Source organism: Leptosomus discolor, unplaced genomic scaffold (assembly GCF_034619465.1).
Source record: "Leptosomus discolor isolate bLepDis1 unplaced genomic scaffold, bLepDis1.hap2 HAP2_SCAFFOLD_49, whole genome shotgun sequence".
Lineage (NCBI taxonomy): Eukaryota > Metazoa > Chordata > Aves > Leptosomiformes > Leptosomidae > Leptosomus > Leptosomus discolor.
In genome coordinates, this window is record NW_028237886.1 from 560,934 (window position 1) to 587,649 (window position 26,716).

The 26,716-nt window shown below is 57.0% G+C and overlaps 1 protein-coding gene across 1 annotated transcript in view; it reads right to left on the reverse strand.

The window, feature by feature from the left end:
- Window positions 1-2,530: 2,530 nt before the first annotated feature.
- LOC147412481 (M-phase inducer phosphatase 2-like) overlaps window positions 2,531-26,716 on the reverse strand; it is a 104,204-nt gene continuing 80,018 nt past the window's right edge. Inside the window, exons 2-13 of the mRNA XM_086481333.1 lie at window positions 6,201-6,242; window positions 5,642-5,716; window positions 5,427-5,546; window positions 5,074-5,208; window positions 4,840-4,923; window positions 4,415-4,582; window positions 4,193-4,288; window positions 3,809-3,871; window positions 3,604-3,702; window positions 3,154-3,287; window positions 2,936-3,047; window positions 2,531-2,671 (exon numbers count right to left, since the gene is read on the reverse strand). Coding sequence (XP_086337459.1) covers window positions 2,531-2,671; window positions 2,936-3,047; window positions 3,154-3,287; window positions 3,604-3,702; window positions 3,809-3,871; window positions 4,193-4,288; window positions 4,415-4,582; window positions 4,840-4,923; window positions 5,074-5,208; window positions 5,427-5,546; window positions 5,642-5,716; window positions 6,201-6,242 — 1,269 coding nt within the window. The remainder of the gene's footprint in view (window positions 2,672-2,935; window positions 3,048-3,153; window positions 3,288-3,603; window positions 3,703-3,808; window positions 3,872-4,192; window positions 4,289-4,414; window positions 4,583-4,839; window positions 4,924-5,073; window positions 5,209-5,426; window positions 5,547-5,641; window positions 5,717-6,200; window positions 6,243-26,716) is intronic.

Sequence of the window (26,716 nt, forward strand, 5' to 3'; positions counted from 1 at the left end):
TGTAATTTTACCACCATCACAGGATGTGACTTTAGCTACTTTGCTCCTGTGGTTTCTCATCAAATCCTGAGATCAAACTATACGTTGATTTCTGAACTAGAACCCACACCTACAGGGATGGATTTAGCAGTGACAAAAAGGTTGTTGAAACACCCAGACTTAATACGGATATTAGAGGAAGCCAAGAATAATGGACAGGAAACTCTAATAACTGTTCATCATGAGGCAAATGAGGTAAGTAGGGTCTTGAAAAGGGTCAAAAAGGACGGAGAACACAAATGGTGGGATACACTTTTGGGGTGGTCACCTTCAGACACCGGACTTTTTCAACGTCCTAATGCATCCAATAGTAGTGTTGTTGATAGCTACCGCTATTTTGTTATTCTAGTAGTGACCCTATATATGTGGGTTTGGCGCATAGTTAGAAGAATAACTTCAATGTACGAAGCATTGTACCGATCAGATAGAACAGCCAAGTAAAAGAATTCACTTAACTCAATAGAAAAGGGGGGAATTGATAGAGGGACATATGGAAAATATATTTTATAAGCGAAGATATATAGCAAATATTAATAGGGAGCTACATAGAAAAAAGCTAAACCTATTAAAACTTGCTTCCCAGACCTAACATGCATGCAAGTAGGCAATTAGTCACTAACCCCCGCAAATTGCTTGAAAAAGAAGCTGATAAGGGAAACAGAAAAGACAGAAACAATGACCTAATTCATGACTCAAAGGCGTCAAAGGCAGGAGGAGCTAAGGGCTAAGGAGGGCTCACTAACATCCATCTCTAACCAAGAACAAAAAGGAGATAGCCAGGTGTGCACACAGGGACAGACCAGGCTGAAACCAGTCTGGGACTGCAAGCTCAGCCAAATTAGAGATTCCAGGGGAGAGGGGAGGAGTACAGAGCGAGGAAGAACTACGGCCTTCATCCCTGAAGACCCCTGCCCAGGACCACCAGGAGGAACTGCGCAAGCGCCCCGAGGAGGAGCCCGAGGCGGAGATTATGGAAATGGAGTGACAGGAAGGAATGGCCTTTTTGGGGACAGGTCATGAATATGTCTAGGCATTTTGAAATAGGTGATGTTTTAACTGGGTAAATACTGGAGAAGCGGCCACAGTGGGGATGCACGTTTGTGGTGGAGCGATCCCCCGTGCATCTGCGCGCAATAAACACACCTACTGTGTAACCTTTCGGGTTGTAAATTCTTTTCCGCACGTCAGGGTGTCACAGGCCTGGGGGACACAGGATCACCCCGGGGGTGGTGGTGGTGGTGGTGGTGTGTGTGACAGGGCCTGGGGACACAGGATCACCCTGGGGGGGGGCAGCAGGTGGCAGGGCGAGCATGAGGGGCACAACAACCGAGCTGGGGGTGCCCCCCCACCACACACCACTGTCCCAGTTGTGGGACCCCACGGTCACCCCACCATCCCCACCCCTCCTCCTGCCCCACACACAGCCCTGAGGGGGTCGGTCCAGCTGTGACCCCAGCCCCACAGGGCAGCCATCACCCCTTTAAACAGCTCTCCTCTTCCCCCAAGCGCCCCAACCCCACCCTCAAAGCAGGGGGGGACCCCCCGACCCCCCTCAGATTCGCAGCGCAGTCACAGACCAGAGCCAAGGCTTTCCCTCCTCACAGAGTTATCAAACAGAAATGTTTAAAAAAACAATAAAAACAGACAAGACATGGGGGCACAGGGGCCATTCCCCCCTCCCCAGCACGTGGTGCTTTGGCAGCAGCCACTCTGGGGTGGGGGTGAAGCCCCTCCTGCCCCCCCAAAGTTAACCAACGGGGTGGCAAAACACCACAACAACAAGGAACTCCCCAAATAGTGACCGGTACAAGGGGCACCCCCCAGCCCCACCCCCTGCAGCACCCCCTGGCTGCAAAGGAGGTTTAAGCGCTTTTCTGTAACAGTTCTGCCAATTAAGCTTTGCTGACAGGGGGGTCGCAGCCCTCAGGGACGGGGGTCCCCACCTTCCCTGTGGACACCCAGCCTCCCAGAGAGGGTCTGCCCAGCTCCATGGCACCCCCCAGGGCTCGGGGGGGTGGTGGGGGGGACGTGCTGCAGCCCCGTGGCTTTCCCAAAGCTGGCAAAGCCACCCCCCACCCAGCCCAGGGTGCAAGGGGAAGGGGGGCACTGGCTTGGGGGGCTGCCCCACAGCCCCCGAGCCCCATCCCTGATGCTGGGGAGGGGAGGTAGCCTGACCCCCACTCCCAGAGGAAGATTCAACCTGGCAGGGATTGAGCCCCCCTAGGCATTCCCCACCCACATGCTACAGCCCCCAGCCACCATTTGGGGTAAAACCTAAACACCTTTTAGGGTAAAAAAGGGGTAAAACCCCACAACCATGGCCCCCTGCCCCGCGCTGCTGAGGGGGGCGATGCTGGGCAGGGCACCCAGCACAGAGCTGGGAGGGCTGGGGGGGGGGGGGGGAGGCGGGGTGGTGACCAGGTTTTGGGCTGGGCGATGGTGAGCACCGGCAGCCCCGGGTAGGGGGTGGGCAGGGGGCTGCGAGGGTCCCTCAGAAGTTCTTGAGGCGGCTGTAGAGCTCCCGCTTGCTGCGCTCGCCCGCCCAGCTGCGGCTCTTCTGGCGGAACTTGCGCAGGTCCTCCTTGAAGTCCTCGTGCTCCATCGGCCGGTAGTCCTGGGGCTCGCAGTGCATCTGGGCACCCACAGCTCTGTCAGCACCCACAGACCCCCCTCCCCACCCCCTGGGGCAAACCCAGCACCCCCCAGGACCCCCAGCACAACCCCCTTCCCCTGGAGGTACCAACCTCATGGAGGATGCTCAGAGCCAGACCCTTTCCCCTCACAGGGCAGGGTTTTGGGGAGCGGAGAGGGTGTTTTCCCCCCACCCAGCACTCTCACCCTCCTGACAGGGACCGCCCCCCCTCCCACACAGGGGGTGAAAGTTAGGGGGGCTTACCTGGTACTGGGGGAAGAACTCCCGGTACCCCCCCTTCAGGACATAGAGCTCGGGGTAGTGGAGGTGGGGGTACTCATTACAGGCTCGGTCCTTCTCCCTGATGAACCGGCACCTGCGGAACAGGGGACAGGATTGGCATCCAGATAGGATCCTGCCATGTCCAGGGGGTCCGGCAGAACCCAGCGCCCACCCCACCCCCCCCAAACCCCCAAACTCACATCCTGGGCCCCCTCTCGGAGGAGAACTCGCAGTGGAAGATGACGATCACCCTCTTGCTGGCGTTGAAGGGCACGATGGGCTTCTTCAGCAGGAACTCCTCCACGTCCTGCGCCAGCGGCAGGTTGACGGCGCCCTGGCGAGGGAGAGGGGCCCCTTTCAGCCCCCCCATCCTCCCATTTCATCTCGGGGGGGGGGGGGGGTGTGGCCCTCCATACCCTGCCCCCCTTCTGCCCCATCTGCTGGGAATGCCTTCACCCCCCTCCTCCTTCCAGCTGGGGCTCAGCACCTCCGGGGGTGCTCAGCACCTTTGGGGAGGCTCTCAACCCCTCCAGGGGGTTCAGCACCTTTTGGGGGGGGGCATCAGCCCCTCTGAGGTTTGACAGGTTTGTGTCTCCCCCACCCATGACCACCCTGTCCCCAGCCCCGAGGGGCGCAGCGGCGGTTCTGACCTTGATGTGGCCTCCCTCGTACTCGTAGGGGTACCTGCAGTCCACGATCACGCAGCTCTCGATGAGGCTGCTGAACTGCCCCGTCAGCACTGCCACCATCTGTGGGGGGAGCCCGTCACCGGGGCGGGGGGGGGGGAGGGGTGTGGAGCAGGGAGGCAGCCCTGTGGGGGTGTTTTTTTTGGGGAAGAGGTCACTGCTCCCTTACCATTTCGGGAGAAATGTACTTCAGGTCCGGGTGCTTCCCCTCTACCGTCTGCAGAAGGTAAGGCTGGAGGAGAGGCGGGTGCTGGGTCAGGATCTGTCCCCGGGTAGACGTTCTGGCTGCCACCCGCTCCCCCCAGCCCAGAAGACCCCCCACCTGCGAGGTTTGCTCCCTCCCAAGAGGGACGGCGCTGCGGCACTGGAAGAGCAGCGGGTCAGGCTCTTCGGGCTGGAAAGTCTCAGCCCCAAGTCCCCTTGGTCCCAAACAAGGGCCACCAGCTGTATTGGGGCTCTGGCACCAGCGCAGGGCTCCACTGATGGTCCCCTTTGTTTCAGGAGAGGGGGGCAGGCGGCACCCCCAAGCCTGCAGCACCCCCAGCAGCCCTACCTTGGAGAAGTCCCCGATGAGCTCCTGATGGTCGTTGGCCAGCAGGTTCTCCATCTCCTCGTGGCAGAAGGACCTGGAGCACAGCAGCCGCGCTTTCTGCGGGGACATGAACCAGAGACACCCCCCTCGGCGTTAGCGAGGGCGCCGGCAGAGCCGTGGCACCGGGCAGTCCCACCTGGGATGGGCAAGGACGCCTCACCCCGAGGATTCCCCATCACCCACCGGCTCCGCCGCTGCCGCCTCCTCGCCAGGGCTACCGGCCACACTCCTCCGTCGCTTGGTCTTGACGGGGGTGTCCCGGTCCTGGGGTCGGTCTATCTGCTTCAGGATGGGCCTGGTGACGCTGCTGGGCATCGAGGGCGAGCAGAAGAGCTGCCGGCACTTGCCGCGCTTCACCGGACACTGTGTGGGGAGAGAGCCCGTGTCGCTGCCCAAGGGTCCGGCTTTCCCCCCACATACACCCCCCCCCCCAGCACCACGAGAACAAAGGCAAAAGGGTCCCTCTCTAGTGGCTGCACACCACCCAGGACAAGCCCAAAGCCCTGGGGGGTGTGTGCTGTTCGCCAACCAGTGACCCTCACCCCCAGACCCCACCCTGGAGACCCCAGGAAGGGGGAGCCTGGGGCCCCATCCACCCCCCGAGACACCCAACGTACCGGCTCAGCCTCCTCCTTCCTCACCAGGGGCGCAGTCAGTAGGTTCTCCATCCCCTGTGGCCCGTCGGTATCGCTCTTCTGGGGGGGCACCTGGGGGGGCCACAGGGGAGAGACAGAGGAGAGCATGAAGGGAACGAGTCCCACTGCTGCTTCGCACCCCCCGGGCAGGGACGGAGCCCCTGGCCAGGGTCCATCCAGCTGTCCAGATGGAGGAGCCCTCCCTACTTTCATCTCCTCCTCATCCAGGATCTCCACAAAGCCATCATCTTCCTCTTCAGACATGGAGGAGGTCAAGGAGCACCGGCGCAGGATGATGGGGCTCTCGCCCTGGGCGACGTTTTCCTTCTCGGGGGTGTCGAACTGGGGAGGGGACACGACACAGCCCATGGCTCAGGAGTGGGGCCAGCCCCACACCAGCCCTGTTTGCAGACACAGTGACCCCAATCCCCCCAGCTCCCACACCCACAGGTCTCCAGTGCAAACAGGGAGGCTGGAGCAGCAGGTCCCGGCTCAGCAGCCCCTGCAGCAGGACCACCCACCCTCGGTGCCCCCCTCTCAGCGCCCCCAGCCCCTCTCACCAGCAGGCCGGGTGCAGAGCCGAGTCTCTGGCTGAGGGGGTCCCTCCCCGCAGCCCCATCGCTGGCGGGCAGCCGGCTGCGCTGACTTGGCCTCTGCAGCTTCTTGAAGACAAACCCCTCCTGCAGCAGTGGGGGAGGGGGCGGGTGGGCATGGCATCCCCCTGCCCCTTCCCCGGTCCTGCCTCCCTCTCCCCAGCCTTGCTGTCCCCCCTCACCTTGTCCTCGGGCTTCCTTGGGCCCCTCTGCTCCCTGGCCCCGTGGCTGTTGAACTCCCGGCAGTGGGTGATGTTCTTCAGGACCGGGCTGGCCCCCAGGAGCTGTGGCTGCAGGGTGGGTTGGGAGGGGTGAGAGGTGCTGCACAGCCCCTGCGCTCCCCAGCTCCATCCTCCTCCTTCTCCTCCTCCTCCTCCCAGCTCAGCCAGGGGCACAGCAGGATCCAGCTGCCCTCAGCTCAGCCCTGTAGAGCCCCCGGGACTTACCGGCAGTGAGTGGATCCTCCGGATAAGGAGCTTATTGCTGCAAAAAGAAAAGGATTGAATGAGTGAGAAGATGCCCTGGACCAGCAGCGTCCCACCCCCCCCTGCCCCGAAGCTGGCATGGACCCCCTTGTCCCCTGGGTCCCCACAGTGGGGTGAGACCTCCCTGGAAGGACCCCAGGGCAGCAATTCCTCCAGCCACTGAGCAACACCAACAGCTTGATCCAAACCCCAGGGAAGGGCAGACGCACAGCCTGGCTTTCGGGTCTGGGCACAGGGACAGAGCCCCTTCACTTACTCTTTGAGAGCTCTCCTGGATTCTAGGATCGCTGTCTCGAAGCTGCGGGAAGAGAGGAGCCAGGGTTAGGGGGGATGGCACCCCGTGCCCCAGCCTGAGCAGCCCAGAAGCCCCTGGGATGGGCAGCCGCAGCCCTTACAAGGCCCCCACCCCACACAGGGGTCATCAGCCCCCCCAAGGGGAGAACAGCTGAGCGGCTTTCAGCCCCACAAAGGGTTAAAACCCCATCTGGAAATCACTGGTTTCAGATGGGGGGACCCCAATCTGGGCTGGGGGGTTAAGCAGCACCCTGGGGTGGTTCAGGGCACCCCGCTGACCCCGCTCGGGGCCCAGATGTAGCTGGTGGCAGTGGTGCCCGCTCTCCACCTGTATGTAAATCCGGCAGCGGGGATGCTGGGGATGCTGGCCGTCGGCCATATGGCCATGCAGCTGCACACTGCGACAGGACGAAGGGGGCACTGGCGTGTCCCCTGCAGCCCAGCCCACCCAGCCCCAAGGCTGCCCCAGCATCACCATCTGCCCCCAGTTACTCAGTCACCCGACATCTGCCAGAGAGGGGCTCTGCCAACGGCCCTGGGAGTGGGCGAAGCCACCGGCGTGGCACCCAGAGCCCCTCAGCCCCGCAGAGCTCGGCTCTCAGCTGATCCCTGCACCCCAAATCTGCGAGGCCTGGGCAGCAGCACCCCAAGGAGGCTGAGGCGGGGGTGCTGGGAGCCCAGGGAGGTGCTCAGCACCCTCACCCCGCTGCGTGGTGAGGCAGCGAGCCGTCTGCCGGCCGTCCCTGCCAGAGGAGGACTTGGCACGGCAGCACCGCAGAGGCTTCCTGCCTGCACCCGCTGCCAGACCCCTGCCTGCAGCAGGGCTGGGCCGAGCACCAGCACCAACACCCCCACTAGAGGTGGTTTCTCACACCACCCCCCACCAAAAATCAATTTTGGGGTGGAGGGCACAGCCGGAAGCACAGCCCCCCAGCAAGGCTGGGACAGGCTGAGAGTGGGCACTGCAGGCAGCCTGGGGAGGGTGAGCAGGGGGGACACAGTGGGCAAGGGTGGAGACCTCCTGGAGTGGGGGGACGCGGGGCGAGGGACACTCACACTTCCTCCAGTGCCGCGGGGTCCTCCTGCGTGGGGGAGTCCAGCCCCACTCCTGTGGGAACAAGGGGCAGGGGTAGCACCAGGGGGGGCGGGTGGGAGGCACGCCGTGCCCCTGGGACCCTGCTCCAGCACAGGTCCCCCCCCGCTCCTGTGGGGCGCTGGCAAGGTGCAGGGGAGCCCCCCCCACCCCAGCTGTGTTCCCTTCTAGTGCTGGGGAGGGGGCCACAGGGTCGGATCTGCTGTGTGCTCAGGCGGGACCCTCACCCAAAGCTTCTCCCATCCCCCAGCATGGCAAAGGGACGACCCTGGGACCACCCATCCTGGCCAAGATGTCCCACGTCACCCTGCCCAGGGACCCCCACTGGGGTGGTCCACAGCCGAGCCCCCCCCCGGGGTGCAGGCCTGGGCGGGTGGGGGGGCTCCCACCCATCATCCAGCACAGGGAAGGAAGTGCTGGGGAGGAAATCCCCGTTTAAAATCCCAGTTTGACTCAGAGCATGGCCAGGAGCTGAGACAGAGCGGGAGACCCGGCTCCCACGTGCACCCCCAGAAAGACCCTTCCCCACCCTCAAACCCCTCCCCTGCCTTCCCAGCCCCCTCCCTGCATGCAGTGACCCCCTGCCCAACGCCCACCCCCCCGGCACAGCTCCCCCTGCACACCCCCAGCCCCGGGGAGGAGGGGGGTCGGGGCAGGGGCGGGTGTGGCAACAGCACCCATCGCTCACCCGCGTCCGAGGACTCGGAGGAGACGGAGCTGCGGGGGGAGCCCAAGGCTGCCGACCCCCGGCACGGGCTGGCCCGGCGCCTCTGCAAGGACAGCCCCGCCACCCGCCGCTTCGGGGTGTCCCAGTGGCTGCGGGCAGGGCGGGGGCGGCGATCAGCCCGTGGGGACCCACCGGTACCCCTCGGGGTACCCCCCTCGGGTGGGGCGGTGGGTGGTGTCCCCCCCCTCCGCGCTCAGCACTGCCCTGAGCCGGCAGCATTCACGCGTGGGGGGGAGGGGGGTGCGGTGCGGGGCAGCCCCCCCGTCTCCACTCACCTTCCCAGTCCCACCAGCTTGTCCATATCCAGCGTCAGCGGGGTGACCGGCGACATGCCCGCTCGCCTCCTGGCCACTCCGGCTAGCCCACGGCCACCGGGGCCGCCCTGCGCCGCCATGGCGAGTGCAGGAAAGGAAGGGAGGCGTTAATGACACCCGTTGGAGCGACCGTTCCCGGCCCCGGCGGAGCGGAGCGGGGCCGCGCCGATGCTCCGCCGTCCGGTGCGCGAGGGGGGGGGGGCGCGCGCCCGCGGCCGCCCCTATTTATATTCGAAAACTACCAGGGGAGCGGCGCGGCGGGAGCCAATGGGGAGGGGCGGGGGGCGGGGCCACGGCCGGGGCGGGGGCGCGCGGGCAGGGGAGCGGAGCCCGGGGGTGCGGGCAAAGCACGGGGGGAGGGGCCAGCAGGGGTGCAGGGGCATGGCTGGAGGGGCTCAGGAGGCATCGCCCAAAATGGGGGGGGGGGCATGGCTGGGTGGGGGGACATGGCTGGGGAGCACAGGAGAGCTCGGCCCAAAGTGGGTGAGGGGCATGGGGGGGGCACGGCTGAGGGGGTAAATGGAAATGGAGGGGTGCGTAGTTGGGGTCTTGGGGGGCATACGGCTGGGGGGGCACGGAATGGTGCGTGGGTGGGGAGACATCACTGGGGGGCTGCACGTCGGGCGTGCGGCTGGGCAGGATGAGGGGTGGGTGTCTGTCAGTGATTGTGCAGCCCAGGGGGGAGCCCAGTGTTCGGACACTGCCCCCACCCCCAGCCACACGCCCCCAGCCATGTGGAAGTCTTTGCAGTAAAGATCTCCTGGCAATCCGAAAGCCCATCCGCTGTTCGCACCAGGGGGGAAAGCGCTGAACCCCTGCCAAATCTGCTGGGGCTGCTGACACCCACCTCTTGTCCTGTGGTGATGTCGAGTGCTGTATAGACAGTTCCAGACGCCCTAGAAACAAAAGAGCAGCAGAGACATGAGAAGTGGTTTAGACCCTGGAAGTGAAAGCCCTGACAGGAGCTCTCTGCTGCCTGTAGTGTTTCAAAAACACCTTGGTTCCTCCACTCCTTCAGCCAGCAGCGCACAGCGCAGCAGCCCAGAAGCCCCCTGCCATGCAGGCTATCCAAGTGAAAACTTAGGTCCAAGAGGAAGAAAAAGGGCTGGTGCAAATCTCCAGAGTTCATACTAAATTCTTTCAGTCCAAAACTGAAGGGCAGGGTGCCTACAGAGACTGGAAAATAATAGATTTCATTCTTTTCCCCTTTTCTCCAGTTTTGCTCTGTTGGGGTTTAGTTTTTTCCTTTTTCTTTTTCTTTTTTTTTTTTTTTTCTTGCGGGGGTGTGTGTGGTTTTTTTCCAGAGAATGTAACACACGCACAGTCTAGCTGTGCCTTCTTAGACCTCTTCTTTGGATCTATCTGCAAAACTCCGGCAACACCATGCAGTCATTCTGAGAGCCCTGAACACACGTGCCAGCCATCTGAGGAAAGGACAGTGCATTGACACTGCATGTATTACTGAATGGTTGGTTTTCACTACCTCTGCCAGAAAAGATATAATCCTGATCACTAAATACTTTTTTAAAGCAAAAGAGTGGCAAGAAATGTTCTTGAGAAGTGTTATTTACCTGACAGCTATCAGGTTCTAAGTTGCTCTTTCAGGCAATAAAGATTTTTCTCCTTTCTTTAGCGTGGCCGTATTATTTTGAGACACACAAAAATGATTTCCCCTAAGAAAACAAGCAAACGGGTGCTACAAACTTGAGGGACAGTAGATCTTCCAGGTCCTGCCCCTCGCTGCAGACAAGACGTTGCCAGCATCAAGTGCTCTTTGACGACGCCTTCTGACCACAGGCACCAATTCTGATCAGTACTGAGAGACAGGAGAATCTAAGCCCAGGGTCTGAACACGTTTGGAGCTTGCCCGACTTCACGCTTGATATCACACCAGCAAAATACCTGGCCCGTGATTTTGTAGCAGTAACTGTGACTGGACTTACCCTTGCCCGACTTGTTCAAATCGAGTGTATTTCTGCTTAGGATCTGCCACGCTCACAGTGCTCCCTGAAAGAAACAACATCAAAAATGGAGACACCCCCTTCCAGCAGATCAGAAATGCCGCCCCACTGTCTGGGGTTGGGAGCCGTTTGTAGGCAGCTGGGTGACAACAACGATACAGGCAGCTCCGCAGCACAGAGAGTCTCCACGAAGACTGATTTTTACAGTCCTCTGGAGAGTCACCTGGACAGGAAACCAAGAACTTGGAGAAACATTCACAGGAGCCGCAGATCAGAAAAGAACAAGTACCAGTGCAAGTGCTTGTTGTCTCGAAACACTAAGGACAGCTGGAACAACAGAGCCTTCATCTTCTTAGCAAGAAATAGTCTGTGCGATTCCCCAGAAGGTTTAAGACTTCTGGAGGTTAACTGCCCCTTGGGTTCTGGAATCCATTCTGATGAACAGGTGCCACTTGCAGACAGGAAGAATATTGCAGAGTGTTCCCAGGAGGGGATCTTCTCAGCGTTTCAGCGGCTTGCCAAAAGAATGCCGTTATGTTTTTAGAGAACAGTGTCTCCTGTTACAAACAAGAGAGAAAAAGCATCTCAGGCAAGAAGCCAGAGAGATTGGGAACATCAAGGAGGAATGCAGATTGGGACAAAGAGGCAGTGAATGAAAAACCAGCCATGCGCTGCAGGACAGAGACAGAGGAAGGAAAAAAGAGGGGCAGGGAGCAGGACAGAGGGAGAGCAAGGAAAACCAAAGGGGCAGGTAGAATAGCAGAACAAGAGAGGGGCTTGGAAAGCAGAGAGGGACGAAGAGGGAGCAGGGTATGAGAACAGACAGAAGAAGAAAGGTACAGGGAAGCAAAAGAGTGACGCCAGTGATGGAAGGTGGGAGGGCACAGGCACAGGGAGGCACCCGGAGCACAAGAGGGGTGACACGGCCCCAAGTGTGGACGGAGGGTCGCAATCACGACAAATTTATCTACACACTTGCAGATAAGCCGGCACATCTTTATTGCAGCGCTGGGAAGCACGGGGACAGCTCCACCCGACGGGCTTCAAAGTTACATCAAAAATTCAACATCTTATACCCTTTTTCTGCAAAGTCAGGATCTTTAACAGATTTTAACATAAGCATGCATCTTATGCCCGCTATTAATTTTGACAGTTACAATGATTGGTCCGCCCTATTCTATAACTTTCTTAATAGTCCTATCCTAACCTAATCATTGGTTATTTTACTGATCAAAATCTCTGATATACAAATTAGGATGGGGAGGACGGGAGAGTCTTCACAGCAACATTCCTTTGTTTCGATGGTTTCATCACATAAGAGAACTAGCTGAGAACGTACAATTTCACCCCTTGTACCTGCCTCCCTCCCTCCTCGTTCTGTGTTCTGTACAGTTTCCCAATCCACAGCACCTTCAGCTTTGGCCATCTTCCTAAGGCCTGCATCTGCTGTCTCTTAGCATAAGTGAGGTTTTGTCTACTCCTTACCATAATGTAAATTATTTGAATCAGGAAATAATTAACTATAAGAAATTAGTTGTTTATTCAAAACAATTAATTATCAATGAAATTCAAAATTCAGATCTGATTATAACACAAGGGCCCAGGACTCACTGCCGCTCCCGCTCTTGGTGCTGCTGGGAGGATTTTACTGTTGAGACACTTCTGTCTCTGCCTCTCTCAGCTCTTACAATATGAGGCTTCCTACATACACAGCCTCACTGCGCACACACACACACCCCCCGCCCCCACGGCTATACCGTGATTTGGTTACGCACACAGACCCCGCGGTGCATGTTGGTGACCAGCTCTGCTCAGGACTACTCACAGGGACCCTTCCTCACGCCGAGAGGCTGGCTGTCTCTTGTCTGCAGCTGGGGGCAGCTTGCAGCCGGATCCCCTTCGTGTCCTTCTCCGGCTGCTTTTCCTTTTGCCCATCTCTTCAGCTTCAGCCTGAGCTGGATGCAGCTGACGACATCCCCAGGGCAGGAACAGACCACCGAGCCCTGGCACGGCCTCTGGCAGAGGGAAAGAACCCTGACTGTCACAGCTGGCCCCAGGCTGGAGCCCCTCCTGCTGCAGCCGCTCCTGCAGACCCCGCTCCTTCCCCGCACTGCTGCTGAAGGCCCCTGGGTTAACAGAGCCCTGGGCCTGCCCGAGGCCCCGCTCGCCGCTGCCAGGACAGGCCGTGGGGCAGCCTGGGGCTGCGGGACAGGCCTCAGGGGAGGGGCTGGGGACGGGGCAGCTGCAGGGGGGGAGCGGGGCTGGGGGGGCTCAGGGGGGCTCTGAGAGTCGGCGTGTCTAGTGCCTGTGCTGGCTGGCTCCTTCCCCTCCCCAGCTCTCAGGTCACCCCCGGGGATGCCCCAACTGACCCGGCTCCGGTTTGGAGCTCCCACCCACCACCCCCGGGCAGCCAGCAGGCAGGAGACACCCCCTCCCCCGTGCAAGGGCCTCGCTCACCTCAGGGGCAGCCCCAGCCCTCACCTCAGACGGGCCATGGCTGGAGCAGAGCCTGCACCTCCCGGCACCAGCCCCTGTCCCAGGACTACAGCTCCCAGCATGCCCCGGGGCTCCTTCCTGCTGCCTGCCCCTGCAGGGACACTTCCCCCGGCCCTGCCCCGCCCCCGCGGGCCCCATGGCCCCTCCCCCAAGCCAAGAGCAGGGCGGGAAACATCCCCCAGAGCCTGAGGGCCAGCGGGAGGGGGAGTGTGGGGCAGGGCGGCAGAGAGGGACCGAGCAACGGTGGCCGCCGGGGTAGGGGAGCAGGGGGAGCACGAGGGGCCGGGGCAGGCAGGGAGGAGGCTAAAAAAGATGGGGACAAGGAGCCAGAGTGAGGAAGGGGAAGAGAAGCAGCACAACAGGCTTTAAGGCAGAAAGAGAACAGCTGGAAACCAGGGAGCCAGAGCCTGGGAGAAAGGGAGAAAGATCAAAAATACCGGCTGTGGGCACTGCTGCCATTGCTTGAGCACTGCCCAGGAACTGCACGGCCAGGAGCCTCAAAATAGGGGTGGCCTGTGAAAGCCCTGCCCCGGGCCCGCTCCTGCACCCTGCTGGTGGTGGTGAATGTCGCCTGGCAGGGTGGCCAGGGCCTGGGGGAGACAACCCGTTGCAGGGTGGAATTGCCCAGCTTTTTTTTTTGTTTGCTGGTTGCTTTTGCTTTTTTTAAAAAATAGCATTACAGCTCTGAATACAACCTGCAAGGAGAAAGGAACCAGGCGTACCGGGCTGGGCACATTGAAAGCCCAAACCCGTTCAACAGCCGCACAAACCACCGCTGGCTCCCGCTGTGCACACTCCACTGCCCGCCTGCAGGTACAGGCAGCCGCCGTTTCTTGAGCCCTCCCCAGGATCGGCACCACCGGGCAGCTCAACAAACCGGGTGGGCTGCAACCACAGGCCATCTGCACGACTGCAAGGGTCTCTCTCCTTTGCTCGTGAGCTAGTCCAGCTTCTGGTTTCCCTAGTGAATTGCACAAACACACAGCGCTCCGAACAGTAGCTGGCCCGAGACGCTCGCTCTTGCCCACCGCTGGGTCGCCGTGGCCTGTGTTCCCTTCTGCCCTTGCTGGCCGCCAGCCCTCTGGACCCACCCGTGCCCTGGGTGCAGAGTGGGGCCGCACACGAAGGAGTGAGAATCGCTCTCCAAGAGGAGGTAGGACGCACTGCGGTGATCACCTGCAGGGCTCAGTCAAACAAGTACACCAACCAGCAGTTTGCCTCTGTGGGGTTGGCTCCTTGATCCCCCCCTCCCCTCCTTTTTCCATGCCTATACATGCCCCTCAAATGCCTTGACTCCCCTCTTTCTCCGCCCCTGTCTCCTCCCAAGCAAGGGACCTCCCCGCGGGTATTTTTTCCCCCTTGCTCCCAGGTTTGCCACAGCCGTCCACAGGTTTGGTGTTTCAGGCGCTGTTAGCTGGGTCACCTCGGACTTCCACGGCATTACCGATGCAGTTTTTTCCTGGGTACTGCTGTCCCTGCCAGACTGCTCTCCCCAAAACCACCCCAGCTCTTCCTTCAGTTATCTGTCAAGTGTGGCCACCTCCCACACCAATCCCCCTTAACTACCTGTGAAATCCAGCTCTTCCTCATGGCACTCTGACTCCTGTCAGCTTCGCACTTGCTTTGCTACAGTCAGCAATAGCTCTTGGCATGCTCAGGCGTTTCCCACGGTGTGTTCAGTAAGCGAAGGCTCCCGGCAGGCCCTAATCTTCAGCTTGCGTGCCTTAAGGCATACCCCCAACGCTGGCTGCGTGTCACATCATTTCCTCCTCTCCTCTTGCTAGCCTCCCTCTAGCCAGTCTTCTCCACCCCACGGTGGCTCTGAGCACCCTCGTCTCAGACCGGGCACGGTTTCAGCTTTTGGAGTGACTCTTTGCCCGTGTGACCGACTTGTCTGCCTGCAGCCTCGTTCTGCAGGTGCTGGGAGTGGAAGTCCTTGCCTTGCACAGGGGACTGGACTGAAGCATGGTTAGCTGTGAAAATGGTCAACTTTATTTCAAGAACTAAGTCAAGAGCAGCAGTTGTGTGTGCCCTGAGAGGAGCGTGGGCAGGACCGAGCAGGCCACTGGCACTGAGGCTGCCTTTGGATCTCAGCAGGCATTGCCCCAGGAGGAAAGGGTGGTGCTACTCTGCAGCCTGCACTGGATCCTCTTCCTCTTGCTGCTCAAGCCTTTTTCCCCCTTAGCACCTGCAGGAGCTCCTGCACCCGAGTAAAGAACTCCACCAGCTTCTGGAGTGGGAATGGGCAGGAGCTAAACGTGCCCGACTGTGTTGGGATCGGCCTTGGCCTCTGCACGGGGGTGGAGGTGGTGAGAAAATGACTCCATGCCCGCGCCGTTGGAGCAGCCCGGACTGCTGGGTGCAGTCCCATCTGTACCAGGATCCAGTCGTAAAAGTGCTGCGTGGAGGTGTAGACTCCGGGCCGCCTGGCTCTGGCGCAGCCTATCCCCCAGCTGGTCACCCCCACGAGCCAGAAGTAGTCGGCGTGCTTGTCTTGGCAGACGAGAGGACCACCGCTGTCACCCTGCAGCGGAGCGGAGGAGAGTCAGAGGGTTCTGGTGGTGTTGGGTGGCCCCTGTCAGCACTGTGGCTGGCTCCTTCTCTCTCCTGGCACCTGCCAGAGCTGTACCCAGTGCCCAGCAAGGCTCTGCTCAGGTGCTGGAGCCTGCAGGACCTTGTCTGGGAGAGGGTGGTGGGCCTGCAAGGTAGGGCGCTCTCTCCTCTCTGCCCGCTGATCCTGGAGGTGTGGAAGGGGGACGTTCCAGGACTGGGATGCAGACCTCTGCGCTGGGGCAAGAGCACTGGGTGGCCTTTCTGGGCAGAGTGCCGGGGCTCTGGGACAAGAGGCGTGCTGGGCAAGGGCCTGCAGACGGGGAAGGGAAGGCAAGCCCCGACAGCGGTGGGGACCCAGCGGCAGGAGGGCGACTCGGCAGGCGCAACACGCGCCAGGGGATGTTTGGGCGCTGGCGACAGGGCTGCCTGTGCTGCTGGGGGCTGGCGCGGAGCACGCTCCTACCTGGCAGGTGTCGATACCGCCCTGCGGATAGCCGGCACACACGTTGTGGGGGTGGACGGCCCCTCTGTACCAGCGGCTGCTGTTGCAGACCTTGACATCGATGAGGTGGACCTGGGCCTCCTGCAGGACAGCGGTCGATCCTGCAGCTGTGAGCACAGGAAGGAGTTAGCAGCCAGCAGCCCTTCTGTTCCCACTTCTCCTCCCCTGTCTGGGCGAAGCCCTTCCCTAGGGCTCGCCTTTGCCCCTGCAGAGGCCTTGTGCCGGGCTTGCCCTTCCCTCTCGCTTTGGCTAATGGCTCGGGCCCATCTCTCTGTGGCCGTACGTCCCCGCAGCCCGACTCTGGTTTTCGCCGCCGCCGCTGCCCAGAAGCCCAGCCCGCCTCCCCAGCGTGCCGAGCTTACCCTCGGCACAGGAATACTCTTTGGGAACTCACCTCTTGCCATGGTGGCACCCCAACCGCTGACGTAGCAGCTCGTCAGCTCTGACACTCTCAGCGAGGCGTCGGGCACGCAGGCCAGCTGTACGTAGTAGCCGCACTGGACAGGCTGGTCCAGTTCCAGCAAGGCGATGTCGTTCCTCTCCGTGACGTTATTGTAGTGTTCGTGAAGTATCAGCCGATAAATACCGCGCAGTTGGGTCTCAGGGCCCGGCTGAGCCAAGTTGGTGGCCCCGATCACCACACGCCACATGGTGAGGTACCTGGAAGGCAGATGCAGAGAGGCCTCAGAGGGAGCGGAGCCACGTAATGCAGTAGCCCCGCGGTTCCCTGCCTTCTGCTTCCCAAGGCAGGGAGGAAAGCAGCGCTGCGGAGGGTGCCACTGCCCTAGCATGCCTTGGGCACCAGGAACGTGGAGCTGGAGGCTGCTAGGAAGCGGTGGCACGAGCCCAGCCTTCTGCGGAGCAGTCTCTCAGCTGGGCTCGCCAGTGCCCTGGCACCGGGCATACTGCAAGGCAGCGGGATGGCAGGAGCTCGTGGGGCTGCGGACGGGGCGCCTGCTGGTGCTGTGGGGATAGCCCCCTTCCCTGCTCCTCCTTACCTGGCCGCGTTGAAGCAGTGGGCTGCTGTGAGGACCCACTGCGGGCTGATGAGGGACCCTCCGCACACGTGGCCCCAGGGGCTCTGGATGCTGACGATCCAGGGCCAGGCCCCTGGCTGGGCACCCGAGCCACCCACGACGCGCGACATGCCGTAGCTAGCCGCCATGGGCCGGAGCCCGCAGGTCCTGGTGTAAGAAGAAACTCATGAGTGTGCTGCTGGACGGCTGTGCTGCTGTTGAGGCTGAAGGTCAGCCGTCTTCCCTCCCCCCGAGGGGCTGCACGGACGGCAGGGCCAGGGAACCCCGTGGCTGTGCCTCCAGCCCTCTGTCTGCTATAGCCCCGTAGACGGGTTGTGCCAGCAGCCTGGGTGCTGGCAAGGAGCTGAGGCTCCCACAGGGAGTTTGGGAAGCTGTGGAGTGGCCACAGGGGCCGCGCGGGCCCCCTCCAGTGAAGCCCATCAAGGGCTGCCCGAGCTCCCTCCCAGAGCCTCGGCCCACTTACCCACAGCTGTCCCACATGCCGTGCGCAGGCCGGCACACGGCCAGCAGGACGAGGAGGGCGAGCACTTTCATTGCTGCCAGCGGCACGTGTCAGCTGCAAGAAGGAGGTCTGGTTGCCTCCAGCGCAGCCGCCGACGTACTGCCCGCAGCAGTCTCGCTGCCTCTGATGGCCTTGGCCCTGGGGCTGATGTCACAGAGCCGCCGTTTCTGGGCGTGGGGCACGGTGGCCTCTCAAGGGGGGGTGGAGGTGGGGGTGTCAGCAATAGGGGGGGTTTCCAAGCAGGAGGGGAGGCGGAAGCTGGGATCGGACAGCCCTGACAAACCCCTGCTGAACACTCTGCCTGTGGGATGAGGGCATGCAGGCCCCGTGGCTGGCAGCGGCAGAGGCTGGGCTTTCTTTAAAAATGGATGCTGCCCAAAGGAAAAAAAAAAAGAAATGAACCATTACTTTCCAAAGTCAGTTACTGACGGGCTCAAGCAGTGTTCTGCTGGTTACCAGCAATATGCAGAAATGGGACATAGGGGACCACCTGCACCTGCGTCTGCAATTCCAGTCCCTTACTATCCCAGGCCAACATGGCCCGTCATTCGATTAATCCATTTATCAAGGTGTCTTCAGCTTGCTGGCAATTTTGCCCTGCCAGTGCTCTGGGAATGCTGCTTGCTGTCCCAGGGCCTTGTTCCTCTCAGGAACCTCAAAATGCTCACTTAGGTTCCTGTTTGCTACAGACACGGGCTCTTTTAGTGCTCAGAAAAGATGAGGGGCACAAGCCACACCTCAAGGAACTCCAGTACCTCTAGGAAATGTTTATCCCAGCAATATTTAGGCCCACGTGTTCTTCTGAAGGCCACTGAGGTCGAGAGAAGAGCAGGGAGACAAGTGACAGAGCGCTGATGCACTCAGATCTGGGTTGCAGGGACAGCAGTGTCTACCATCCCATGTCCTGCCCCTCCTGCGCTGGCTGGCACCTTCACAGCAGGGACAGTCAAGGGGCACACGGTGCCACCCCCTATCTCCCACAAAACCTAACACCAAACCTGCAGCAGTTTTCATCTACTCAACTATGCCAGGCAATAGAAGGAGTTGTGACAAGTCCTGCTCAGCCATCCCCGTTTCGCTGGCAGAAACCTCTACAAGTGGGGCAGGAGGGACAAGCCGGGGCCCCTCTGATGCTCACAGGGAGCACCCGCAGCCCCTTCCTTCCCACCGCCAAACCTCTGTCCGCTTGGCTGGGACTGACTTCACCGTGTACCTCCCTGCTCATCTCTCGGCATACACCAGTCCCCAACCCCATTTCAGGCCTCTGCGCCTGCTATCGTTCCACTGCAGTTATTTTGCCACCCTGTAAACCTGAACTTCCTACCAAAACACAAAAGAGGGCCACGAAAATGACCAGAGGGATGGAACACCTCCCCTGTGAGCACAAGCCGAGCGAGTTGGGGTTGTTCAGCCTGGAGAAGAGAAGGCTCCGGGAAGACCTTCTAGCACCCTTCCAGTGCTTAAAGGGGGCCTAGAAGAAAGATGGGGACAGACTTTTTAGCAGGGCCTGTTGCAATAGGACAAGGGGCAACGGTTTTAAACTAAAGAGGCCAGATTCGGACTAGATATAAGGAAGAAATTTTTTACGCTGGGGGTGGTGAAACACAGGCACAGGCTGCCCAGAGAGGTGGCAGAAGCCCCATCCCTGGAGACATCCAAGGTCAGGCTGGATGTGGCTCTGAGCAACCTGATGCAGCTAAAGATGTCCCTGCTCACTGCAGGGGGGCTGGACTGGATGGCCTCTAATGGTCCCTTCCAGCCCAAACCACTGTAGGATTCCACTGATTTTTCAGCTGAAAAGCACCCAGAGTGGAGACTAACACGAGGGGGCTCCATCTGATGCCTTCGAGTTCAGCTGATGAGAAAACCAGGACACAGCTCAGCTCTTTCACCTGCAGCCGCTTCGCGTTTTACCTGCAGAAGGTCCTTGGCAGACCCTCGCCTGCCCACGTCCACCTCCAGGTAGCAGCTCCAAAAGGCCCGAAACTCAGCGGACAGTTCCTCGGGGTTCTGCAGCTCTGGTGTCCCGTTGGTCGCTATCAGATCCATCGCCTAGAGTGACAAGAAACACAAGACTCCACCTGTTTCATTCTTACCCAGAACTGCTCATAGAGAGCCCATTTTTTAAGGCCCAGCCTCCAGTGCCATTTTCCTCCCTGGCAGAGGGTTAGAGATGATTTTTCTCTACCTACAAAAAACCTCTGATGCAGCCACAGCTACTCCAACATCAACGTGATCTTGCCTCGACAGCTGATTGCAGTGGCTGACCTAGTTAGGAGGAACTCCATCAGCAAAAGCACATTTGGCTTCTTTGTGCATCGACACCAGCTTTCCTGGCTATTTTAAAGAGTGAACTTGGTCCAGCTGTATTATTTCAAAGGATTCGGACATAAAACGCATCCCTGCAGTGCTCACTGCTCCCTAAAGTACAGCTTCCTTAAAACAAAGGTAGTCCAGATTTTCCCTCTGTTCTAGATAAAAATGGTAACTAGAGGATAAAAAAGTAGATCCATCAGCTTATTCCTTGGCTAAACAGAAACATTTGGAACCTCATTTTCAACACAGACATGTTAGCTGTGTGCACAAATACATTATGAAGAAAACACATAACTGGGCAGACAGGAGCCACCCGCAACTCTGTCTTTCAGCAGTCTCCAAATTCCAGATCAGCAAGTCTTCCTGACAGACCTCAGGCCAAGGAGTTAGAACGTAATTTTGCAAAACATGGGGTGAGCATTATCCGGGGCAGTTCACTTGGAACCAAGGTCTAACACGCTGCGAAGCTGGACAGATGAGTTCATTCTGCTTTTGTAAGACGTTCTTCAGAACGGCAAGACAAATATTTTGAACTGTTTGAACCTAAACTTGCAGAATATGTCCCAAATATACAGCAATAATAATAGAAATAGGCCTAGGAGTCTTCCATACAAATGTCCGCCATGACAAGAACAGCTCTGCGCTACTGGCATTTAAAGAGACGGTGGCCAAAGGGACTTTGCTCTTATCCTCTTAAACACAGAGGAAAAATTCCAGGCCTAAAAAGGCAAATGAACTATCCTAGAGGAAAAACAATAAAAGGAAGTTTCTCTACTTTTCCCACAACAGAAGTGTCACAAAATCAGTCCTGTCCCGTCCCTCTGCAGCTGACCTCAGGCACTGGGCAAAGCGGTGAGCTGGAGGGCCTGTCCTCACTGCGTTTAAATTGTGCTGCCCCAGGGACGTCCCTTCTCCTGCGGTAAAGGAACACAGCACCCATGTCAGCCTTGGGAATTTTATTCCGGCTACATTCGCCTGGCTGTGAAACAGGAATGCCTAGGATTTGGTTTGTTGGGTATTTTTAAAACTGAAACTGGGGAGGTCCAACCAGTGTTTCAAAGGACGTTTATCGCACCAATATTTGTCCCTCAGGCCCCAGGCGTATGCCTGGTGGAAGGAAATCCCAGTGAGAGAAAACAAACACTGTCACAGAATTATCCAGGCCACTCTTGGCTGGAAAATGGTTCATTCCTGTGAGTTCTGCATTGGCTGGAAAGAACGTGAGCAACAGGGGATGCATTTGCTCTACACGTGGAAAACAACAATCATATCTACATTCAGACTGGTGTTAACTCTTTGATCAACGATCCTTTAATGCCCTTAGAGTACATTTAGGTATTTCAACTCCTGTCAGGAACGGAAGCTGCTGCGTGCCTTGCACTGTTAAAACAAGCATTCACGAAAATGTGAAAGAACATCCTTTGGTTTCCAGGCTTCGCAGAACTCCCTGGATGGGGTCTAAATGTGACTATTAAACCCAACAGCTACTGTGTGCCATCAGCTAAAAACCTGACCTGTAAAGACGGGTCTTGCTTATCAGCTCTCCTGTTTGGATGCAGCTGAGAGCTCTCGCTGCACTCTGTGATTCCACACACAACAGCAGAGGGATCCTGTCCCTGTTGGGGCTGATTCACTTTCATAAAACCAGCTGGGAACTGGGGAACTTCAGGCGGTCCGTCACAAGCTGTTCACTGTTCCCAGCTCAGGGGCAACAGCCCCTGCCCAAGAGCCCAGGAAGTGAACACAGATGGGACCAACTCCAGGTGCCTGATTTTAACCTCCTGCAGTTTTACTCAGGCACCTGAAGACACCGTGAAGCTCTGAGTGCTCAAGCTGATCTCAACTCCCGCAGCAGATGAGGCATGTATGAAGAAAAAGAGCATCTCAAATAATCTGGGCAAGGGCAGGAATGGCTGAATGTGAATTTGATCAGAGAGAAAAAATCCAGTTCCCTTCCTCACAGTTGACCTGAGGCTTCTCCAGGAGCCCTAAGCAACCTTTGAGGTTAAGGAAGCTGGGAATTTTCAGCCTGCAAACCAGGGACACAGGCCTACTGCTACCCTGCCAGCTGCGGTGCACTCAGCTGACTCAGCATCAGGCTGAACCCAAACCTCTTTACTTCTTCTCCCCCCTCAGGAGGTGGCACAGTGCACACCGCTCCTCCTGTGTGCACTGGAACCAACAACCCCGGGCACCTACCAAACCAAAACAAGCCTTCCAAGAAAACTCAGGAATCTTTGTTCAAGCAGAGCGGAGGACTGACACTGGTGTAGTTGTTGTATTCCTTTCTTAAGTAGCCTGCCTGGGGGTATGTCCTGACCCTTCTGCTGTTTCTTCTCTCGGCCTGCAGCACACAGTCTGGGTGCCATAGACCAGAGAGAGCACAGCCTTATTGCTATGGGAAAAGCTACACGTCATGCTCTATTTCAATTCCAGCCTCAACACAAACGATCTATCTATACACATGGTCACAATTAATTTCCTCATACATTCCTGCATCCCTCTCAGGAATTCACTGTGCAGCACCTAACTTTGTTCCAGCTACCAGTCATGAGGTTTTATCTTGGTATACATGCCTTCACTATCACACACTCATTTGGGATAAGAGCTGGTCATTTCATTTTAAGGAATGAGGATGAAACGGAAAACCTCAAAACATTAAAAATACATTTGTTTACTCCAAGTTTCTGTGCTAAAACCCATTTTTAGAAAGTCATTTGCTAATGAGTAATTATGGCATTTCTACAAGCAGCAACACTGCTTACCTGAAAGGCTCAGGTGAGCCATCGGCACTGATCCGAGTTTGAAAAGACTTCTCTGCCTGCAGACACAGCTGGAATGCTTTTCAGAAAAAGTCGCCAACTGGAGAAACTTGCCACTGAAAAATCGCTGTCACTCAGAGATACAGCTCAAAGAGATTTCAAAAAGCATACAAGGTATTTCAAGCCCAGTTGAAGGCAGAGATGGCACATCTCTGACCTGGCTACAAGTCACGTCTCTGGAAGTCTTCCCCTTGATGTCACCAAAGCTACAGGAGATGCTGCTGTGCTGCTTTGTTCCAGCTACCAGTCATGAGGTTTTATCTTGGTATACACGCCTTCACTATCACACACTGCAGCTTTAGAAGCGGGCCATGGGGGAACTGGTTCCAGCTGATGCGGCTGGGTTTTTGTCTCACGGGGGACTAACAGGATAGATCTGAAAGACACTGGTATCTGATTTTATGTGCACCTTACCCTGAGAGGATCTTCATCAATAGAAGGAGGCTGTCCTTCCGCCATCTCTATTGCCACGACCCCAAGGGACCAGATGTCCACCTTGGGACCGTAGGCTTCTTTCGTCACCACTTCTGGTGCCAGCCAGTCTGGAGACCCGACCACTGTGCTCCGTCGACTCTGCTCAGGGCTGAGCCGAGCACAGACGCCAAAATCAGCTGAGGAGGAAAACAAGTGGTGTTAAAGGCAGCTCGAATTAGGAAAGCGAGCAAAAGAAATCCCCACTCTATGCCGGAGAACACGTCGTGGAATCTATCTGGAAAAGCGGCCGTGCTCTGTTTGCTCAGTGCTGTAGCCATGGAAATATTGTTGAATTGTCCACTTAAAACCCACCCCCCAAGTTCCTTGCAGTGGCTTTTGTTGACTTGAACCGTTAGACTGTAACTCCCTCCCTCTGGAAGGGCCACACACAAACCCAAGGCACTCTTCACACTTTTCTCCTTTCTGTGCCTCTCTGCACGTTGGAACTGTGCTCGGAGCTGGCAGCAGTGGTCAGCGCACTACCACAGGAATCCCTTCTGGGGAACTGGCTGTCAGTCAAAAGCAGCCCCATGCCACAGTCTGGGAAGGCTGTGCCTGACCAAGAATACCTACCCAGTTTGACAGTCCCATCCACTGCAAGCAGAATGTTGTCGCTTTTGATGTCCCTGTGAATCACTTGCTTTGAATGAGGGAAATCCAGGGCTTGCAGGCACTGATAGGTAAAAAGGAAACATGAGGGTAAAAATTAATGACCTGATTTCATCACTCAAGAAGGAAATGCCTCTAAAACATTTAATTTCCAGATGAATTGCGAGCAATGCCTGAATATTGCGCTGTCAAGAGGAATAGCTTGCTGCTTCAACACTATTAAAGTAACAACTTTCCAAACGAAGGCATATCAGGTTTGGGAAGAGAAATGTCCATTACTGTCACGGACTAGCCCCTGAAAGCACAGGCAGGATGGCTGCTGCCGCAATCAGTGTGCTATCTCCATCCATATGATAAAGTATTGTTTGCCAGAAATGAGAAAGTCCCTTCCTTCGGTGTGAAGTAGATCACTGTTGGGTGGGAGGTTGCAGGACAAAGACTTTATTGTCAGGCTCTACAGCAGATTTGGAAATAGCACCTTAGTCATTTTTCAGGAGCAAACCCCATTTTGGGTGGAATGCTATCCTTTTAAGCTGAGACTCTGACAAAAGAGTCTCTCCTTTGCCTTGCTGTTCTTTTAAAATACTGCCACCAGCATGTTTGCTTTTACAGGCAAGGAATGCAGTACAGACATGCTCCAGGCATGTGTTTAAAGAGGAAAAGTTGAGAAGAGTCAAATTAAAATAAAAAAAGTAAAAAAATGTAATGCAATAACGGTGTTTAAGAGTGTAATCACAGAGTACAGAAAGTGCAGTGACACTGTCAGGCAGTTCACTTAAGATGCCCTTTCTTCTCCATATCATAAAGCAAGGCAGAAACAAAGCTCTCAAGATGAAATCCCTCCTGTTCTTGCCACCTGTTCACCAGTACCATCCCGTCCAAGGGAGAGGAAGCACACGCGGGATCCCTTACCTCCCTACAGACAGCTGCCATCTGCCCTTCCTCCATACAAAACTGGGTAACATCTTCGGTTAAAGCGTCTCCGGCCATGTATTCCATCACCACCCGGAGCTCATCACCGACCAGGTAGCTGAAAGAAGAAAACAAGGGCACTGAGATGAAGAGGCACAGCTAAATTACCTCATCGAAATGACAGCTGGTGATAGGGGGCCACATAGAAAATATATTTTATAACCCAAGATATATCAAAAATATTAATAGGGAGCTACATAGGAAAAAGCTAAACCTATTAAAACTTGCATCCCAGAACTAACATGCATGGAAGTAAGCAATTAGTCACTAACCCCTGCAAACTGCTTGAGAAAGAAGCTGATAAGGAAACAGAAAAGACAGAAACAAGGACCTAATTCATGGCTCAAAGGCGTCAAAGGCAGGAGGAGATAAGAGCTAAGGAGGGCTCGCTAACATCCATCTCTAACCAAGAACAAAAAGGAGACAGCCAGATGTGCACACAGGGACAGACCAGGCTGAAACCAGTCTGGTGCTGCAAGTTCAGCCAAATTAGAGCTTCCAGGGGAGAGGGGAGGAGTACAGAGCGAGGAAGGCCTACAGCCTTCATCCCTGAAGACCCCTGCCCAGGACCACCAGGATGAACTGCGCAAGCGCCCCGAGGAGGAGCCCGAGGCAGAGATTATGGAAATGAAGTGAGAGGAAAGAATGGTCTTTTTGGGGACAGGTCATGAATATGTCTAGGCGTTTTGAAATAGGTGATGTTTTAACTGGATAAATACTGGAGAAGCGGCCACAGTGGGGATGCACGTTTGTGGTGGAGCGATTCCCCGTGCATCTGCACGCAATAAACATACCTACTGTGTAACCTTTCAGGTTGTAAAGTCTTTTCCCTACGTCAGTTTTGGCGAGCCAGCCAGAAGGCTCTCTGCTCGGCTGCGGGATCACCTGGGGAGCAGACGCCCCTGGGAGCGCCCCGAGCACTTTCCTTGGAGGAGCCTCCACTGCCAGCCGCTCACCGTGGGAGCAGACAACAACCTCCTGAAGCCGCGGATCAAACGGTATGTTTTGTGAGAGGGGCCTGTAAGTCGTACGCGTGGCCGGGGCAGCTGGTAAATCGAGCAGAGACATCTGGCGTGCAGCATAGTCCCCGTATGGGAGGAGGGTACCCTGCATGGTAACAGGGGGATTTGCTGACTGATAGGGCGGCCGCTAGCGATCTTGGCAGTAGATCGAGCAAATCCGAGGTTGCCGCTGCATCCCAACATCGGGAGCCAGGACGGACCTGCTAATGACTGGTATATAAGAAGCAGGAGAAGCGTAAGCGGGCCTCTCACAATCATGTCATCTTTCCAATATTTGCAGCTGCTTAGAAGGGTGTTCACTGGGAAGGCTAAACAACTAAACTTAAACCCCACAATCTTGCCAGGGGATATTGGTTATGACTCTTGTCCAGGGAAGTCGGTTTGCCCGTGCCCTGGATGAGTAGTTGGACTCCATTACCTGGCAACAAAAGTAGAGTTAGTTGTATGATTTGCCCGGGGATCAACGTGAGTCGTTTGTGAATGTCTTTATATGTTAGTTGAAGCTTCCTGCGATTATAATTCCTGTTGTTACTATCAAAACTGTCCGGACATTCTAAGTGTATGAGTGAGTGAGACGTACGAAGTGAGTGAGGAGCTCTATCCGTGGTTCCGAGCTGGGGCAACTGAGGCGGCCGGAGAAGAGCGAAACGAGTGTAATAACTTGAAGTATGAATAAGGAGTGCCATGCCCATCCTTGATACGTCTGTGTAACACGTGGATATTGATAAGTAGTAATGTTGGTCCATGGAAAGCAGAGTTGTGCGGAGAAGGAAGGAAAAGATAAGCGAAGGGTTCTGTCTTGGTTTGAAAGACAGGTGTCTGTGGAGGAAGGCAGGAGCCTCCCTTGAAATGGAAAGTGCAACCCCCTTCCCTCCAAATTATTATAATTTTGAAATTAACAGGCTTTCAGGCAAAGATATGGGGAATAGGAATAACAGTTATTTACTAATATATATATATATATAACACAAGGCAGGAAAAAAACAAACAACCCACTGGTTTACACTGACAGAGTCAGGAATACAACCTGACACCCTGTTAGGGTGGCAGTAGCAGTCCGATAAGATGCTGGCTGCAG